This window comes from Zingiber officinale, chromosome 5B (assembly GCF_018446385.1).
Source record: "Zingiber officinale cultivar Zhangliang chromosome 5B, Zo_v1.1, whole genome shotgun sequence".
Classification (NCBI taxonomy): domain Eukaryota; kingdom Viridiplantae; phylum Streptophyta; class Magnoliopsida; order Zingiberales; family Zingiberaceae; genus Zingiber; species Zingiber officinale.
In genome coordinates, this window is record NC_055995.1 from 119,502,322 (window position 1) to 119,522,170 (window position 19,849).

The 19,849-nt window shown below is 36.3% G+C and overlaps 2 protein-coding genes across 2 annotated transcripts in view; both read left to right on the plus strand.

Moving 5' to 3' along the window:
* The first annotated feature begins 4,047 nt into the window (after nucleotides 1-4,047).
* Nucleotides 4,048-5,565, plus strand: LOC121986981. Its single transcript, XM_042540901.1, has 2 exons — nucleotides 4,048-4,432; nucleotides 5,229-5,565. The coding sequence occupies exons 1-2, from the start codon at nucleotides 4,048-4,050 to the stop codon at nucleotides 5,246-5,248; spliced, it is 405 nt and encodes a 134-aa protein (XP_042396835.1). The 3' UTR covers nucleotides 5,249-5,565.
* An 8,987-nt stretch (nucleotides 5,566-14,552) lies between these two features.
* Nucleotides 14,553-19,849, plus strand: part of LOC121986982 — a 38,432-nt gene continuing 33,135 nt past the window's right edge. The window contains exon 1 of the mRNA XM_042540902.1: nucleotides 14,553-14,764. Coding sequence (XP_042396836.1) covers nucleotides 14,553-14,764 — 212 coding nt within the window. The remainder of the gene's footprint in view (nucleotides 14,765-19,849) is intronic.

The following is a 19,849-nucleotide window of genomic DNA, read 5'->3' on the forward strand; positions in this document are numbered from 1 at the left end:
GCTCGCGTGGTTGACGAAGGAAAGACGTTCCAGCTTGTGGGCGAGCCCCCAGCAACCCTTCGGCTCACGAGCAAGCCCCTCGTCGCCTGTCTGCAAGTGAACGAGCCCCTCGCCACCTGTCAACTCACACACACAAGATCAGGGCTTGAAGTGAGTAGGGAACTTGCGGGGGAGGAGGGAGTAGAGAGCGAGATCGATGAGGGGATATGAAGCCACTTCGAGCTTTGGGAGGCAGAACCAGATTTGAAGTGTTTAAGAGACTTCCATTGGAGCTGCTTTATCGATTGTTGCTTCTCCGTTATGAAGTAGATCTCGCCGGGGAAGGTGACGGCGGACATGGAAGAGTAGTGTAATATTGGGATGACAGTCTGTTGGCATATAGAGGCAGCACACAAAGTTGAGGCAGAGTTGCAGCGAAAGACGGATGGTTGCTTTTCGTCCGATTTTGAGAGTATGAAAAAATGCCTTAAAATGGATCCATTGATGGTTTCGTCAACCATCCATTCATTTTTTTAGAAGATGTAAACAAGAGAAAGGATGAATAATCCATCCTCTTTGTGTAGTAAACAGTGAAAAATTTTGCATGCAAAAAACTTTCCTTTCCTTCACTCATCCATCCATCAGAGTAAACAAGGCATAAAGTTTTGAGTGAGTTTTTTTTTGTAATTCTCTCCACATGTAGTTGTATGACTCCATGCATATTACATCAATTTCAATACAAATATACACAATTTAAAAAAAAAAAAACCAGCATACAATTTTTTCATTTAATATCTTTATATAATTTTCATTTGATATTTTAATTAATTATAATATTTAATTTAATTTATTTATAATCAATAATTAATAAATTAATTAATTTTTAATTTAATATAATTTATCATTTTATTTAATATTTAATTATTTTATAAATTTAATTTAATTATAGTCAGTTGTATATTTTTTTTTTAACTTATCTCAAATATATTTATTTTTAAAAGAAAAAAAATATAATTTTAATTATTACTAATTATTTATAAATTGAAACATTATAATTAGCTCATCAAATAATTTATTTTTAAATTATTTAAAAGGTCAATCATGTATATTAATTATTGGCTCCACCTTCAAAAGAAAAAACAGGTTTGAAAACTCAAACCTACTTTTGAATTCAAAACCCCAAACCTCATCTACACAATCATAAAAGCTTTTTTAATGAGGTTTAAATTTTACAAACCTTTGACAAAACTTGCATTGGAGATGCTCTAAGCATCAGTATTGGTTTGAAATCAGCACCCACCAATACTATGTTGGTGTTGGTTTGCGCAAACCAGCACCAATTTTGATTTGCTTTGCGCAAACTAGCACCATGTTGGTGTTAATTTACGCAAACCATCATCACGTTGGTGCTGATTTGTGCAAACCAATACCACATACCAGCACCACTATTAATGTTAGTTTACACAAACTAGTACCACAGACCAACACCACTATTGGTGCTAGTTTACGCAAACCAACATGGTGTTGTTTTGTACAAATCAGCACTAGCATATTAGTGCTGGTCTTTAAAGACTAGCACATTGGAGCTAGTCTGTAAAGATCAGCTCCACCTTAGTGCTCGTTTATAAAATATCATCACCACCTTACATGTAGGAGAAAGAAGATGATGATATTTTGTATATAGGAGAGAGAAGAAAGTTACATGCAGATGAGAGAAAAATTAAAAAATTTAGATTTTGGTCATATTAGGTGGCCACGTTAGATGTCGCCCATGGTTGTTCACCTAAGGACGTGCTGGGTAATTTTTTTTTCTCTCTATGTATATATATAAGAATGATACCCTGCACAACTTACTATGCACAATAGTGGACAACAGTATATGTGGATGATCTGACATGGCCAAAACTATTTTTTTTCCACATTCATCTGCATATAACACTTTTCTATCTCCTGCATGTAAGGTGATGTTGGTCTTTAAAGACTAACACTAACTGGTGCTGGTCTTTCAACACCAACACCAACATGGTGCTGGCTAGTGCTAGTTTGAAAATAACGTTGGAGCTAGTCTTTAAAGACTAGTACTAACATGATACTAGTTTCAAACTAATATGGTGTCGGACTTTAAAGATCAACACCAATGTGATACTAGTTTATGCTGGTTTCAAATCAGCGTTGGTGTTGGTCTTTAAAGATTAGTACCAACATGTTGCTGGTTTCAAACCAACGTTGATGTTGGTCTTTAAAGACCAGCACCAATGTGGTGCTGGCTGATTCTGGTTTCAAACCAACGTTGGTGCTAGTACTAGCGTCCAACACTACCTTGCATGCAAGAGAGAGAAAAGCGTTGCAAGCAGATGAGAGAGGACAATAAACAAAAATAAGTTTATATATATATATATATACACACACATACACATGAGTTTGCTATGTTGCGGACTCGTTGCCGCCGACTGTGCGGACCCAAAGCGCTTGGATTGAATCTAGGTGCCCTGGGTTGAATCTAAGCGCCTTGGATTCCATTAGAATGTTATTTTTTTATTTTTGTTTATTTTTTTGGGTATATTATATGTATTTAGGGTTCAAAATTTAGAATTTAGGAGTAATTGGGTTATAATGAGTTTGAGTCAATAAGATTTTTCCTCTAGGGTTCAACCTTTTCTCATGGGCTATATTCTATATATTTAGGGTTTAAGATTTTAGGATTTAGGTGTTAGGTTATAATGTGTTTAAGCAAATAAGATTTTATTTATAGGGTTCAAGCTTTCCTCTTGGGTTATAGTGTTCAAGATAAAAAATTTTAGATGCTCATGAGGTATAATGTTATTTTTTTAAAAGAAATGTTGCTTTTTAAAAAAACAAAAAATTGGAATCCAGACGCCTGGTTTGCTAGGCGTGAACGAGCTTTTTTTTTTTAAATTTTTTTAGTCGAGGCGCTTGGAATTGATCCAGGCACTTCGTTTTTTTTTTAAAATAAAAAATTCCTTAAATCTTAGACCCTAAATATCCTAAATACATATATTATGCCTCATTTTTAGTATTTTTACATTTTTTTAAACTTGAACACTAGAACTCAATCTTAAATCCTAAAGGTAAAATCTAATTAGTTTAACCGCGGAGCTAAAAAATAAATAAATAAAATTGTATATTTCATTTGAGGCACCTAGATCAATTTCAGGCATCCCGAGTCAGGTCCGGACGAGTCCACAATGGAAGGTTGCAACATATCATGCTGAGAGGCGTCCACGTGTGTATATATATATATATATATATATATATATATATATATATATATATATATATATATATATATATATATATATATAAAAGATTTTCCACTATAGGATCCAGACTTCTCTCTTGAGTTATAGTGTTGAAGATAAAAAAATTTTAGATATTCACATGGTATAAATGTTATTTTAAAAAAAAGAAATGTTGTTTAAAAAAACAAAAAATTGGAATCCAGGCGCCTGGATTGCTAGGCGCGCCCAACGTCGGTTCCCTAGTAGAGTTTTGTTATCCTGTGGACAGTTCGTTGTGGAACGGTCTGTAATATCTTAGTCGAGACACTTGGAATTGATCCAGGCACCTTGTTTCCTTTTTTTTTAAAAATTTTTTTAGTCGAGGCGCTTGGAATTGATCTAAGCACCTCGATTTTTTTTATTTAAAAAATCCTTAAATCTGAGACCCTAAACATCCTAAATACATATATTATACCTTAGTTTTAGTTTTTTGTTTAATTTTTTTAACTTGAATACTAGAACTCAACCTCTAAATTCTAAAGATAAAATATAATTTATTTAACTCCAGAGCTAAAAATAATAAATAAAAAAACTACGTATTTCATTTGAGGCACCTAGATTAATTTCAGACATCTCGAGTCAGGTTCAAACGTGTCCATAATAGAAGGTCAGTAACATATCATGCAGAGATGTGCCCACAAGCGTCGCACATGAATGTTACCAAGGATATCCAATATATATATACACACGTTCAGTTATCCTGAGCACCCTGATTTGAGCGATTTGTGGGCGTCGGGAACTGTAGCAATACCACGTCAATTTTTTTTATATGCCTTCTTCGCGGCCCCCCACCCAAATTTCCATTTTTTTTTTTCTGTTCCCTCTACCTTTCTTGGACGAAATACTCAACGACGCCGTCCTCGCCGCCACTCCTCTCTGGATACCTCGCCCTGACTTCCAAGTTTTTTCCCTGTTCGCGACGCCGTCCCCCAGATTTATTCATGACGCGACTCTTCCTCTCCTCGCCGCCGTCCTCACCGTGACTTTTCCCTCCTCGCCATGGCTCTTCCTCATGGTGTTGCCGTTCTCTCTGCGGCCAAAGCCAATGACAACCCGCCTTCTCCTCTATAAGTGGTTCCCTGTCTCTTCCACTCCAACCGACGGCAGCCACCCAACCGTAGGAACACCCACCGAGGAAGTTCCGATATGTACCGGTAACTACTTCTTTTCTTCCTTGAAATTATTATTTCGATTCTCACAGTAAAGTTGGGTTCTTTCTAAGATACAAAGCAGTAATTCTCATTTCCCCTCTTTCTAGTGGCTGTGAACTTCGATTCATGTCTCAAGTTTGGTTCTTTCTAGTGGATACGGATTAATTTTGTTGACTAGGTGTGATTTGGGTCATGGTGTTGGACTTCCCCCACTTTTAGATTTTGTTATAGCTTATCTTTTGTCAACCTATTCTGTAAGGTCAAGATCATTTCGTGCCCGTAAAGAAATTTATTCTGGTTTTCTCCCTATTCTATAAACTCAAAGAAGTGAGTTTTCAACTTTCAGCTTCTTAATTTGCCTGTTTAGCCGTTGACCGAGTTCTCATCTGCACAGATTTTTCAATCAAGCAATATAGTGTTACCATGAAATTTACACCCTTCAACTTAGATCAGACATTGAAGCAGTATTGGTTTATTGGTTTTGCTGAGATGTTTGCCTAGATACAGGACTTTTTAACGTGTGGTTCATGTACACTAGTTACATGCACTTTGAGATGAAATGTGGTTTCGAAGGAACTAGCAATTTTAACCAACTTAGCAAATTCATTTTTTCCACACGTGACTAGAATTTAATTTGTACCTTCAAGAACAAAACATGATGCGTCGCATCAAGCGGTGGCCATCTTGAATTATTGTCGTCCCATTTTCTATTGCTTGATGGCTACACTTCCATATACCTCATTGAATTGTATTCTAGATATTGTTTTTGTCAAACAGAACTATTGTTTTTTTTTGGCAGGAAACTTGCAAAACAGATAAAGAATGGTAAATTAATACTTGTGTGAAGAATGATTGGGGACTCCTATAGAAAAACTATCAAGATATCCAACACAAGTTACTGGGAGATTGGCTTGGTTCAAGTGTTTACTCAACCAGAGGGGATTGCTGCTGCACTATTAGTAGGACCTAGACGTTCCCCTCCGATAGGGCCTGGTTGTTGCCTGAAACAATTAAGGAGGTTTTGAATTTGACTAACAAGTCGATTGGTCACTTCAGTTTTTAAGGCTGTAATTTATTTTTTTGTCAATAATGTAACACATTTATCATTAATATAGCAATTATGTTCATGAGGTTCATTTTAATTTAACAAAACAGTATATGGGTGAACAAACTTTGAAGAATTTGTTTTGTTGGCTTAACAATATAGGAAACAAATGAAGACATTAATTCACTTTGCAAGTTTATCATGTAGCCATCATTCTTTTCATAAGTTCTGCGTGATATGAGTGCTTTGTCTCGAAATATGAATGTGCAACACATGACCAAGGTCTTGCCGCCACAAATGCTCAAACAAAATAAGTGCAAGTGACTGATCCAACAATTTGGACAAAATTTATTGTTATCAATGGAACACCTACAAAGTGGCTTTGAGAAAGGTCACAATCTAACAATTTGTCATTACCAAAATAATAGGATAGATATTGTGCAAAACAATCATGTCCAAATCCACTACCTATCGGAACACAAAATCAAATAAGCACAAAAACTTTTCTTCATACAAAGTACAACCTTTCCTATTTCTATCCACCATATGGTAGTATCTAGACGTCCAACATAACATACAAAATATATCACACATATATAAAGATATATTCTTTTCAAAATCATATTTCTCTAAAATGTAAAAATTTCCCAGTATTCTTTCTTCCTTAGATATCAATTGAATCATAGATGAAGCTTCCTTAGATATCAATTGAATCATAGATGAAGTTAATGGCATGAGCAGACTTTTCTAGCTTTCGGTAGCTCGTGGAAGTTACTGAAGAAAAAATAGCATTTTAGAAAGAATGAAAAGGCAACAATGTAGTCTCAAACTCTACCAGCAATTCTTTCATATATTGAAGTTTCTTCTACCAACTGAAAAAAAATACCCAAATTGAACACATGATGTTAAAGCTTGAAATATGATGGATAAATAGATAAATTAGATCAGTCAAAAGTATGCGGAAGTAGTTGATGATTATTATTTAATAGGTTATGTTGTTTGACGAAGTAAAATATGTATATAACTTCACCAATTTTAAATTTTGGTACAGTAATTGTTTAATTTTACTTCTGAATAATTTGGCTTGGTTGAAGTATTTATTATTGTATTACTTCATCGTAGGATAGAAGTAATAGAGCATATTTTACTATAACATAAAATTTAATGTAGCGAAGTAATTTATACGAAATACTTCACAAATTTAATCAGTAGTGAAGTAAATAGTTTCTTTAACTATATCATTATTTAAATTTATCGAAGTCTTTTGTGTTGTATTTACTTCATTAGTTATTTATAGTGTCGAAGTAATTGACCATATTTTATTATAATACAATTTTAATTGACAAAAATATATATTATAATATTTTACTCCAATACAATATTTTTCACCACCAAAATTGACCAAATATATCACAAACATGTATCAAATACAATCCAAAATTGTATTTATAAAAGACATGTTTAACCATAACCCAAAAACTTTTGTATCCATAGATCTCTAAATACAATCTAAAATATATATCATAGCCTACACTTAGGCACCCATATAGAAATAGACGAATTCGCTCCATTCACTTCTGACTTCATCATACTGAGATTGATTGTAATACTGTTTATTTTTTGATGCTGCAAACTGAAGCATTAACAGAAGTTTGAGTATCAATGAAAAATAATTCAATATTTTATAAAGAAAATATTTCATAAAGAAGAAATTCACCTTCCTCTCCAATTATGGATCTTCATCCAAGATTATCTCTTTTATATACCGCATCACACAATATCCACATTCAACACCACCATTTTGTTTAAGATTATCCTAATGAAATTGAAAATGTCATGCAAGAAGTCACAATCTAAATAATAAGAATTATTAATTGATGTCTAAATACATAGTCACAATACATACTGTCAATTGTTTAAAACCTGGTCCTTTTGAAATATCTCTTGATGCATTGTATATCTTGACCCCACTACATTGTAAACAATAGAAAATTATTTTTTTAACTTATAATGAATTCAATGCATTCAAAATCAGTATAATTTACTACTTACTTGGTCACAATAGTTTACCAAGTATGGTCTCGGTTCATGTTACTCAAAGAGTCCAATAGATATATCATATTCTTATCTTCATTAATTATAGTCAGGATCCAATGGTACCTACACAAATGAAAATATAACATTGACTAGCATGTAGTAGGAATTGATAAATAATTAAAATCTTACCCAGTGTTATATGGGATGAGGCATATGCTATCTCTGTTCGATGCTCCCAATTGAGCAGTAATATGTTGTGACAATTTATTACCTTCTTCACCCACACCACATGTAGGTATGTGACCATGATCCACAAATAACACATACTCAGCTCTTTTTTCTTTCTTCAAGTATTTGTAAAGGTAACTGCAAGGTAATATACCCCATGTAAATCAAAGCAAAAGCATGTGAACAAATATTGTGAACAAAGAAAAGCATATGAATAAATATTGTATTTAACACATAACATACCCCATGTAAATCAAAATTTGTCTGACACTATCTCTTTCATATCCATAAAGCGTAAGATATCTTCTCTTAGCAACCGTACACTTTTAGGATGCCCAAACATAGCTTTATCAAATTCTATGTGTATGCTCTCATCTTCAGGTATCAATTTAATAACATATGAGTAGATATACTTGCATGCCATTGGCAATATTTGTTTTTTCAATTTCCTTGTACTTATCCTGATGACCATGAACATCTGAAGGAGCAAATGATTGATGTTGCACATTCTTCTACAATATTTTAAAATATTCATATGAGTATTCAAATGATTGAGGTTTTTTTAAATACCAACTTTTCAAGAAAATTGATCAATCCTTATGAGCTCCTCTTGGGGACATTCTCAACCTAGATCACTAGGACACAGTTTCCTTCTATAATCAACAACACACACTATAAGTGATATCATTTCCCAACTTATCGGGCTTATTGATTTATCGAACTAAATATCACCCATTGATAAATTAAAGAAATAAATATCAAATATATGTGTTTGTTATTATATTAGGATTAAGAGCACACACTTCCATAATAACCGAGGTCTTTGTTCCTTCATAAAGTCAGTATAAAAGGAACGACCTCAAATAGTCCTACTCAATACACTCTAAGTGTACTAGTGTAATTATATAGTTAAGATAAACTAACACCTAATTACACTACGACATTCCAATGGTTTGTTCCTTTCCATCTTGGTCGTGAGCAACTGTTTATAATTTATAAGGAACCGATAACATGATCTTCTGTGTGTGACACCACAAACCATGTTATCTACAATATAAATTAATTGAGCAACTACATTTATCGTAAATGTAGACATTTGACCAATGTGATTCTTATTTCTAGATAAATATTTATACCAAAAGCTAGGCTTTTAGTATACATCCTAACAGGGTTTCCGATTAGATTGTTCATGTTGTATCGGTGATGTTGAATCAATTTGGTTAGGGAATTGGCAATCGATTTATTTGCTACATTGAGAGGGATCAAATTGTAATATTGAATTAGGTGGATTAATCAAGGGATAAGATTGATTTCAAGTTAATTAGTTGTAATCAATTTCATGGTTAGGTTGTGGTAGTCTAGCCAATTGTTCAGCTGGTTAGAGATAAATGTAGTATTTGATCTATTTTATGTGTGGGATTAGTTGGTGTTACATAATTAGATTGGGATTAGGTCTTTTCTATTTGATGTACGGTAGAACCTAGTTATGATATATATCCTATATTGTAGGGTTTGATTCTGATTTGAAGCGAACTCTAAGGTGTGAAGATATTCCGGCACGATCTACATATAAAGGCGGGTGCTTCTTGCTTTGTTTTCTTTTAGTACTTTGACCTTAGTGTTCGTATTATTTTGGATAAGGACTATTTACCTTGACTCCACTATTATTTGTCCTGCGTTTGATACTTCTACGTGATCTTTGAGATATTCGTTTCCATATCTATACAGTCTCTTGTTGTTGTCCATGATTAGTAGCAGATACTAGATACCATGTTTGTATGCTTTGACTGTTGTGTATTTATGTACGATATTAAGCATGCTGGCTTCATGTAGTATACCTGTTTCTGCTTATATATATATGATAACTGTTGCATTGTTCGCATCCTGTCATGGCATGCATGTCAACGACCATACAGGGGTCATGGTGCGGAGAGATGGGCGGGAGTGACCATCCGTGCATACGCTGTTATTATATTTGTTTTGGCTGCTGCGGTCTATATATGCTGTTATTGCTTACTGTTGTTGTTCACATATGCTGATATGCTTACTTATGTTGAGATATATTCTCATTGTAGATATTTAGTCATTGCAAATTTGTATATACTTGCTTATTACCTCTGTAGTTCTGAGCAGTACTATAGCAGGTTAGTATCAGTTTTGACCTATTATACCTGGCCTAGGATATGGTTTCAGGTATGAGCATTTATCTTGGTTCTATTGTAGTATCTACTATTTCCCTTATGAGACTGTATACTGTTGATACTTTCTACTTATATGTCATGTTCATGCACTATCTCTTTCTTTACCCGCTGAGTTCCAATACTCACCACCCCACCAAATGGTTTTCTTTCTCCAGGTAACAGATAGATGAGTCATGGATGCTTGAAGAGATGCCGGCTGCCGGTCCTGGGTCCTACGTCACACTCGAGGATAGTTTATTTGGGTCTTGTCACTGTTTGGATGTATATTAGTTTTGCGTATTTTGGTTTTGAACAAGTCGATGTGTTTTTTTAGAGTCTAGTCTGGTGGTTGTAGGTATTTTTGTTAGTGTCGTTGTTAGTTTTACGTTCGTATTATTTTGTGTCTTCCTCTGTGCATGTTTCCAGTCGTGTGGGCTGTTGTTAACTGTGTGGTTATTTTTATTCATTTATGTCCAGCCGGGTAGGCTGTGTATATTAATTGCGTGGTTATATTATTTCTATGGTGTATATATTCCAACCGAGTGTGACTGATATATATTTTGTATGTAGTAATGTTTCAGATTGTCACCCGTACAGGGGAGATGCTGCCGAAATTTCTTCTGGCAGGAACTTCTTTGGGGGCGTGATAGTTGCTATCAATGATATTTAGCATATGCTAGATTACCAACTGTGTATGTTTTGTTTATTGTTTACTTGTGTACCGTAATGAGCATGCTGGCTTCATGTAGCATACCTTATACCTTATTTTAGCTTATATTTATATGATGACTGCTGTATTGTACGCATCATGTCATTGCATGCATACAGGCGACCACTTCTTCCTTGTGGGGGAGTGAGCCGTCGGGCCGCGCCGCACACTCGGCCACTCATGGGAAGTTGTAGCTGGAGGAGATGCCGCTTGTCCTGTCGTGCCGTACTCGACCACTCATGGGTAGTGGTAGCTGGAGTTGTGAGCAGCAGGGATCCCCTTTGTTGTGTAGCTAGTTAGCTACTCAGCACCTGTCCATCCGGTCACTCGAGAGGAGTGACGGCCTTTGGGTGGTACAGTTGTCATTGATCTGGCCTCTTGACCATACAGGGGTCGTGGTGCAGAGAGGTGGGCGGGGTGACCATTCGTGCATATGCTGTTATTATACTTGCTTTGGCTGTTGCAGTTTACATATGCTGTTATTGCTTACTTATGTTGCTGTGGTATATTTATGTTGCCGTTACTTCTTGTTGTTGTTCACTTATGCTGATATGCTGCCTTATGTTGAGATATGCTCTTGTTGTAGGTGGTTAGACCTTTGGTTATTTATTGGAAATGTTTATATACCTTATATATTACCTCTGTTGTTATGAGCGGTACCGTAACAGATTAGTACTACTTCTGACCTTCTATTGCTAGTCTAAGATATGGTTTCAGGTATGAGCATATATCTACGATTTTACTTTAGTATATGCTATCTCCTTTATGAGACTGTATACTGTTGGCTGATTTTCTATTTATATGTTATGTTCATGCACTATTTTTTCCTATACCCGTTGAGTTCCCTGTACTCACCACCCCACAAATTAGTTTTTCTTTCGACAGGTAACAGATAGATGAGTCATGGACGCTTGGAGAGATGCCGGCTGCCAGTCCCACGTCATACTCGAAGATAGTTTTCTTTTTGAGTTTTGTTACTGTTTGGGTGGTATGTTAATTTTGCGTATTTTGTTTTTGATCAAGACGATGTGGATTTTTTGGAGTCTAGTCAGGTGGTTGCAGGTATTTTTGTTAGTGCCGTTGTTGATCTTATGTTCGTATTATTTTGTGTTTTTCACTGTGCGTGTTTACTTTCAGCCGTGTAGGTTTATTAAACTGCATGGTTATGTTTATCTTGTTCCAGCCGAGTGAGCTGATGATATAAACTGCGTGGTTGTGTATATATTCCAGACGTATATGGTTTATGTATATTTTGTATGTAGTAATGCTTCAGATTGTCACCCGTACAGGGGAGATACTGCCGGATTTTTGTCTGGCATGGACTCCTCTGGGGCGTGACAATTTTATGGTATCAGAGCAATTTCGATCTTATTTCGATTTATAATTATTTTCGAGTTAATCTGATACCAATTAGTGGTATCAGAGCATAGTTTTACGATGCCTATTCCGGTGTTTCGGTTTTTCCTTTCGTGATTTGGTTCTCGATGTGACTTTTCCGATTTTGGGACTAGGCAGCGGCAGGACATCTCCAAGCTATAGAAGGTATGTTCGTATATTGTCATTGTACATATTTATTAGCACTTGGCTAGTTGGTTATACCATGTATTCTTGTTTAGTTGTTTATACCATATATGACATGTTATGGTGAATTGAATACGGCAAGGATCTATGTAGAAGAAGCTGACAATCTTAGTTTATTGGCTTCTTAGTGGTTATTGTCTACATAAACTATCTATTTTGGTCGTGGGCTAGATAGTTAGCACTGTTTCTTTGTTTGTTCCTTTTGTGGCACTGTTTAGTAGATTTGTTATTATACATTAATCTATGGAGAGTCTTGTGGTTGAGTTTGATCATGGAAGCTTTATGTTTGCAACCGAATCAACTTTTAGAACAAGTGATGTTGAGAATGATTTTTGATTGATGGATATTGAGAGATTAGGTGTGGTAATATGTAGTCTTTTGAGGATCTATTAATGAATTTTACCCATAGTGAGATAGATATCATAGTGGCGCAGTGGAAGCAAGATGAGTCCATAACCCACAGAAGCATCCTTTTCGGTTAAGGATTTGATCATGACACTACGATGGACTAGTACATGGGTGTGTTATTTGGTTGTTATCCTTAGATGAGGATCCCTGAGTTAAGTAGTAAATTTGGGGACCAAATTTTTATTAGTGGGGGAGAATGTAAAATACTGAATCAGATAATAATTAAATAATAAGATCAATGGGCGAATAATCTTATTGGAATTTTTAGGAATTTTTAGAGATTTTCAGAGATTTAATCTGAGCCCATAGGGCGTATTTTGAGGGGATAAAATTATAGACTTTGGAAAAAAATTGTTTGGAATAGTCAAAAGTGGGAGTTGATTGAGAAATAAACTTAGGTTTTGATTTCTCTTAAACTAAGTTTGAATTTTATAAATTTCATGCATTGCCTGTGCCCTAGCTCCCCACACGGCGCCGAACTCCCTCCTTCCCCGAGCCTCACCTCGCGACGCGCCTCCTTCCTCTCTTCTCGCGAGCCCCCGCACCGCCGCTGGCCTCTCTTCTCTCCCGAGCCACAACCGAGTCTTCTTCCTTCCCTCTCGCGAGCTCCCGGAGGCCGCCGGCCTTTCCTCCTCACGCGGACAGCATAGTGGCGATCCCTTTCCCTCGCACGAGCATCGCGGAGCATAGCCGGTGATCTCTCCCCCACGCGGATAGCACAGCGGCGATCCTTCTCCCTCGCACGAGCACCGCAGACCACAGTCGCCGATCCTCTTCTCTCTGAGTCGTGCCCTGATTGATCCGGTAAGTAGTTTCTTTGTAGATATGAATGGTAGTTTTATGGGAGATTTCCAGGAGGTTAGCAGCAGGATTTGGTTGTCGTTCCTATTTCTGTGCTAGCATGTGCTCACTTTCTGCTTGGGGTTCTAGAGTTTATCGATCGGTTTTTGGTGGTTTCCATTGCTCTTGATGGGTTTGATTCTTCGAAATGGATTTGGTAAAGGTTTATTTGACAGAATTATTATTTTTATTCACCTTACCCTAAGGTGGTTGTTGGTTGTCGATCAATTTCAATTGAAGTGATTCAAACTCAATAAGTTCCCGTTCTCAATTTTAAGCTTGATGTGGTGATTTTGGATTAGGGTAGGTTCAGTGGTGATTTTAGATTGGTTTCATGGTCTTGTTTTGTGATGGTTTTGGTCTGGGATGAATTCAGAGAAGATTTTCTAGGTTGGGTTTTTTGTTTTTCTTTATGATGAAATGGTTGAGTTGCAATGATTTTATGGTTGTATTTGATTTGGTTTGAGATTTTCTGGATGGATCGAGTTTCTGGAACCAAACTTTTGGTGGATTCAGTTAGGTGTTGATGTTCTTGTTCCTTTGTGAGGGCTATTAGTTTCTGATACAGATTTTGAGAAGGATTTCCGAATGTTAACCGGTTTAGATTTGTAGATTTATGGAGTACTTATTTGGAGATTTACTTGATTAATTCGTTATCCATGTTAGTTGATTAGTTCCGTTACACGATTAGTCGTGAGTGGTTATTTGCATGAATTATGTAGGGTTGATTCATGGCGTGTTGTAGATGGTATAATGGCTTGGTTCAATTATGGTTTTCTGTTTGAATTGGGTTTCGGTAACAAGTTGAGGTATGAGGGGTTTGGTTGTAATCATATGATTTGTTGCAGGACACTGTTACGAGCCAAGTGTTCCGAAGTGGAGACAACCTAGCACAATCGACAAGTAAAGGCGGGTACTTCTTACTTTGATTCTTTAGTTCTTTGAACTTAGTGCATGAGCTATTTTGGATAAGAAAGAACTACATTACCTTGATCTGATCGGACGTTCAGCGCTGTTCTTCGCGTCCCGCGGCGTTCTCCGAGATTCTGACCCCATCTCGAATTCTAGATCAATTTTCTGGCAACTTCATCGACGATGACATTCTCAGTGCTTGCGACCAGCTTCCGGCCATCTGAGCTCGCTCAAAGGTGGTCCTGCGGCGAGAATTTCTCCGCAAACCTCTGTTTCTGCCGCTGCTCCAATCGATGGTTCGTTTTCCATCCGAGAGCATTGGCGGCGTTCCTCCACTGCTTCTGGACCATTCCCGACGACAATCCATCCACCATCAGCTCCATTTCAGATCTGAGGTTGCAGTCGTAGATTTGCAGATTTCCTGAGGTTGGCAGCATCGATCTTCATCAGATTCGTTTGGAGTGGTCTCCGATGGTGCTGGTGAAGGCTGAGTTGAGTTCAGTTGCTGAGGTTGTCTTTCTCTGATTACAGTTGGAGTGTTCTCTGCTGTTTCCTTGTGTGACGGCAAGGAGAAGTTGCCAAGAAGATTGGTTTGGTGTTGAGATGGTTTATGGTTTCTTTTATGTATTCTTTTTATTGTTGGTAGATTTATTTGGATTCAGTAATCATAGTTTTCTTTTAGCTTAATTGTTTTAATTCAAATGTTTGGAGTAATTTAGTTTCAATTGATTTTAAAGTTGTTATTAATCTTGCTTTAGCTTAGGGTTAAGTATTAGTGAGTAATTTAGTTTTCTATAGTTTAATTAGCTTTAATTTCAGCAGTAGTGTAGTTTCTTATTTGCTTGCATTTCATTTGCTTAATTTGGATTTCAATCTTAAACCCCCATTTACATATTAAAAATCCCAAAAATAGGAATAAAAGATAATCCTAGATTACATCCTACCGTTGGTTCCTCGAGAGATCGATCTTGGGCTCGTTACTACAACGTTATTGTGAAATTAAGGGGTTCAGTGGAAATACATTGTTAATTTGATTTACGAGTGTGACAGACATCGTTATCAGTGTACCAGGTGTAGACAATTGGGATTGAATCCCGACTTCTGATAAGTAATTCCTAAACTCTCCAAAGAGGTATTCGCCACCACGATCAAACCGTAGTGTCTTGATACTTTTACCAAGACATTTCTCCACACCAGCCCTATATTCTTTGAACTTATCAAAGCATTCAGACTTGCGGTGCATCAAGTAAATGTATCGGGTATCTTGAATAATCATCTATAAAGGAGACGAAATATTCATAACCACCTCTTGCCTGGATAGACATAGGACCACACAAATCAGAATGAACTAGTTCTAACATATCTTTGACTCTATACCCCTTGGCCTTAAAAGGTCTCTTGGTCATTTTACCTTCCAAGCAAGATTCACAGGTTGAAAAGTTTTCCAACTCTAATGAACCCAAGAGTCCATCGGCTACAAGTCTTTGAATCCTACTTAAGTTAATATGACCAAGCCTTAGATGCCAAAGATATGTTTGGTTCATTTCCGAATGTTCCTTTCTCTTATTGGAATTAGAAGATGTGTTATTAATTTATATTTTTTGCTTTGTGGAAGAAATTGGATTTAAAGTATATAAATTGCCAACCAATGCACCAGAACAAATAATAACTCTATTTCACTTTATAACCACATTGCTATTAAAAGAAACAGAATATCCATCCAAATACAGTTTAGAAACTGAAATTAAATTCTTTCTAAAACTGGGTACATAAAGACAATTTCTTAAAACCAAACTTCTATTCCTATCAAAAGATAAGTAAACGTCTTCCACTGCAACAGCCGCCATATTAGTAGCATTGCCCATATAGACGGTTATCTCTCCTTTAAATAGTCGTCGGGTTTCCTGGAACCCCTGCAAAGAGTTGCAGACATAATCAGTGGCTCCCGAATCTACACACCAGGTGCTGGTAGATAACACCGCTAAACATGTTTCAACTACTAGAGAATGAGATATACCTTTATTGTTCTGATTCCTACAAGGACAGTCCGCCTTCCAATGAAGCACTTGCCCTTCGGCTTCTTCATTCCAGCTTTTTGTCCTGTACCCTAAGGTTTATTCACCTTCTTTGCTGAAAAAACCTGTTTCTTCTTCTTCTTTCCTTTCGACTTAGAAGTAGAACCATTTTCAGCATAGTGAATCTGAGAACTGTGACGAAGTATACCTTCTGCTGCTTGTAGTTCTGTCAGAAGTTCCGCCAACGTATACTCCCTTTTGTTCATGTTATAGTTCAGGCGGAACTACTCAAAACTTTTGGGTAGCGTTTGGAGAATTATATCGACCTGAGTTTCCCCATCGATTTCACCTCCAAGGACTTGTATTTCATTCAGATAAGCCATCATTTTGAGGATATGATCCCTTACAGGTGTCCCCTCTGACATGGTGGCTGCCATTAACTTTCTCATTACCTCTTGCCTAGCAGTCCGACTCTAGTGCCCAAAGAGTTCTTTGAGATTGTTCATTATATCATAAGCAGTTGGTAAATCTTGATGTTAATGTTGCAATACATTTGGCATTGAAGCCAAAATGTAACACCGCGCCATCTCATCTGCTTTTATCCATTTCTTATGATACTCAATCTCCTCTGGGGTAGAATCACTATTAGGTGTATCTGGGCATACCTCCGACAGTACAAATTTATAGCTTTCGGCAGTTAAGGCAATATCCAGATTTCTTTTCCAATCTATATAGTTGGGACCAATAAGTCTGTTCTCTTTCAGTATAATGGCCAGTGGGTTGAAAGTCATCCTATAAATCACAAAATAAATTTTTGTCAGGACTCTAAATTTAGAATAATATTGATTCCTTAAACAATACTATTTAAATTTACCAATACCTCAAAACACCGTGAATATTGCATGCCACGTTAGTGTGGACGTATACAAATTCAACATTTGTAAGAGGAGGATCTTACCCAATAATTTTATTATCTTGTCATCCTAACTTTATGATAAATAAAATTAATAGTTGGTTTTACTTTGGTCACGCAAAAACAATAGCAGTGACTCCGTTGGGGAGGATACTATTGAATGTGTCTAAGTATATACCATTACTTGATACTTAGTCCATTAAATAGGATTGTGCCCCTTCAATTGGAGAAGATCACACGCTCCTAAATAATTTTCTATAACCATCCATAAAGGAAGTTTGATCTAGTGATCCGCAACAAACTCATCCATTATGGAGGGAGGCACTCAAAACCAACACGCAAGCTTGTTGCATCACTTACAAACCAGTAATGGAGACCGTGAAATTTATTTAAAAATCCCTCTCCCACTTAGTTATTTAAGGTGAGGAATTTTAACCTATGCTAGCATACATCACATGCACACACACACATCACAGTAAATAAAAACAATAAATATGGAAATTAATTTTTCAACTATTATGGTCTTTTCCATCACTGTCCTCCGTGTGTTCTAACCCTAGCTGCTGTCATCTTTAGCCACCGTAATCAGGTCCAGTCGTCGCATCTATCTTTCTTCTTATTCCGCTGCACCTCTGGTCCTCCAATAGCACCACACCTCGCAAGGATACGATCCGCGACAAATATAAAATTTTACATATATCAATCTTATATTCCACAAAGGAATGTACATGTATTCTAGATCGAACAAAAAAGTAAAATTCTAAAACTATTACAGCTCCTGCTGTATTTGATATATACAATCATGCACACATAAAATAATGCCCTTGACATGTCCAAGGGTCCAATCACACACAACATCTATAAGCCATAATAGTTGGAGCCTGCAACCACAAAGTTAGCACATCCTACTATTATCCTGCCTAATTATGTATGACATGTGCATAATTAAATTGAAAACCAAATATACAGAGGCACACCCTAGCTCTGATATCAATTGTTGGTTGGTCCTAGGAGAATCGTACTGGTTCCACTGTACAAAAATTTTGTACAAGTGTCGAACCTTTTCCTAAACAACCTATTGTGTTCTTTAGAAGTTAAATTAGGAATCGCAAACGAAACTTAACATTATTGATTCCAAATTTAACTTATCTGTTCTTAATAGTTTAGACTTGGATCGCAAGCAGAACTTAACACTATTGATCCAAATCCACCTATGTTATAAATTTAATTAAATATTAATTTCCATAATTGGCTTCCAGGTTAAATATGGCGAGGCACTAGACCTTCTTGGATATGGGAGCAACCACCACTTCCTAGATAAAACTTTTTTAGAAAAGCTAATATTTAATTTCCTTATATAACTCTAGGTTTAACCAAAAGAAACAATCGAATCATAAATTCGAAAAACAAAAACACAAACTTGAATAACAAATTCAAAAAACTAGAAGCTAATGCCTCTTGTGTTTGGAATTCAGACAAAGAAAAATAACCAGCATGATGCGAGAAACAATTACTAGTTATACCTTTTCCTTGTATGATAATAACCTTGAGATCTTCTGCTGTATTCCTCACCTTCTCTTGAACATCGTGTGGACCGATCCTCCAAGATGAACACCACCCAAAAGCCTTCTTCCTCCTTCTAGTATTCGACCACCACCACCACCAAGGAGCAAAAGAGAGCAAGGGGAAAAGAGAGGGAGAGAGGGCCGGCCACAATGAGGAACTCCAACAAGAGAATAATAATTGATGTGTCATGAGGCCTCTCCTCCCCTTCTTTTATATTACTTGCCCAAGGCAAATAAGGAAAGACTTTTTACAAAAAATAAAATCTTCCTCTTGTTTTTCCTTTTCCCCTTTTATTTTTCCTCTTCTTTCCATTTGATTGATTCAATCACCAATCATTGATTGGTTTAATTGATTGGCCGACCCCTTGCTTGGGCACCAAGCAAGGGTGGCCGACCATAATAAAAGGAAAGAAACAACCTTGTAAAAATTTTATAAGCAAAGAAAAAATTCTTATAAAATTTTACAAGCACTCTTTTAATTTCCTAAAGTGAATGTTAAAAAATGAAAGTTTTAAAAAATTAAAACCAAGTTTTAAAATTTAAAACTTCTCTTCTAAAATTTCCTTTTTTAACATGGTTACTAAATTAGAAAATTTCAAATTTAAAACTTCTTTTCCTTTTTTTCTAAAAACCATGAGGATGGTTAAAAAAGGAAAGTTTTAAAACTTTTAAACTTTCTCTTAAACCATGTGGCCTAATTCAAATAAGGAAAGTTTTATATTTTAAAATCTCTCTTTTAAAACTTATGGATTTCTACAAAGAGAAGATTTTAAAAATTCAAAACACCCCCTTATAATTTGAATATTATGGTCGGCCCCTTCTTGCATGGGCACCAAGCAATGGGCCGGCCACATGGCTTGGTCACCAATCCATGGCCCGACCCTCTCTTGGACACCAAGATGAGCTTTTCCATGAGTGAATTTAAGGCATTAATGAGGCTACGGCAGGAACCTAGAGGAGAAATTGGTTTTGGCCTTCCGACGAGCT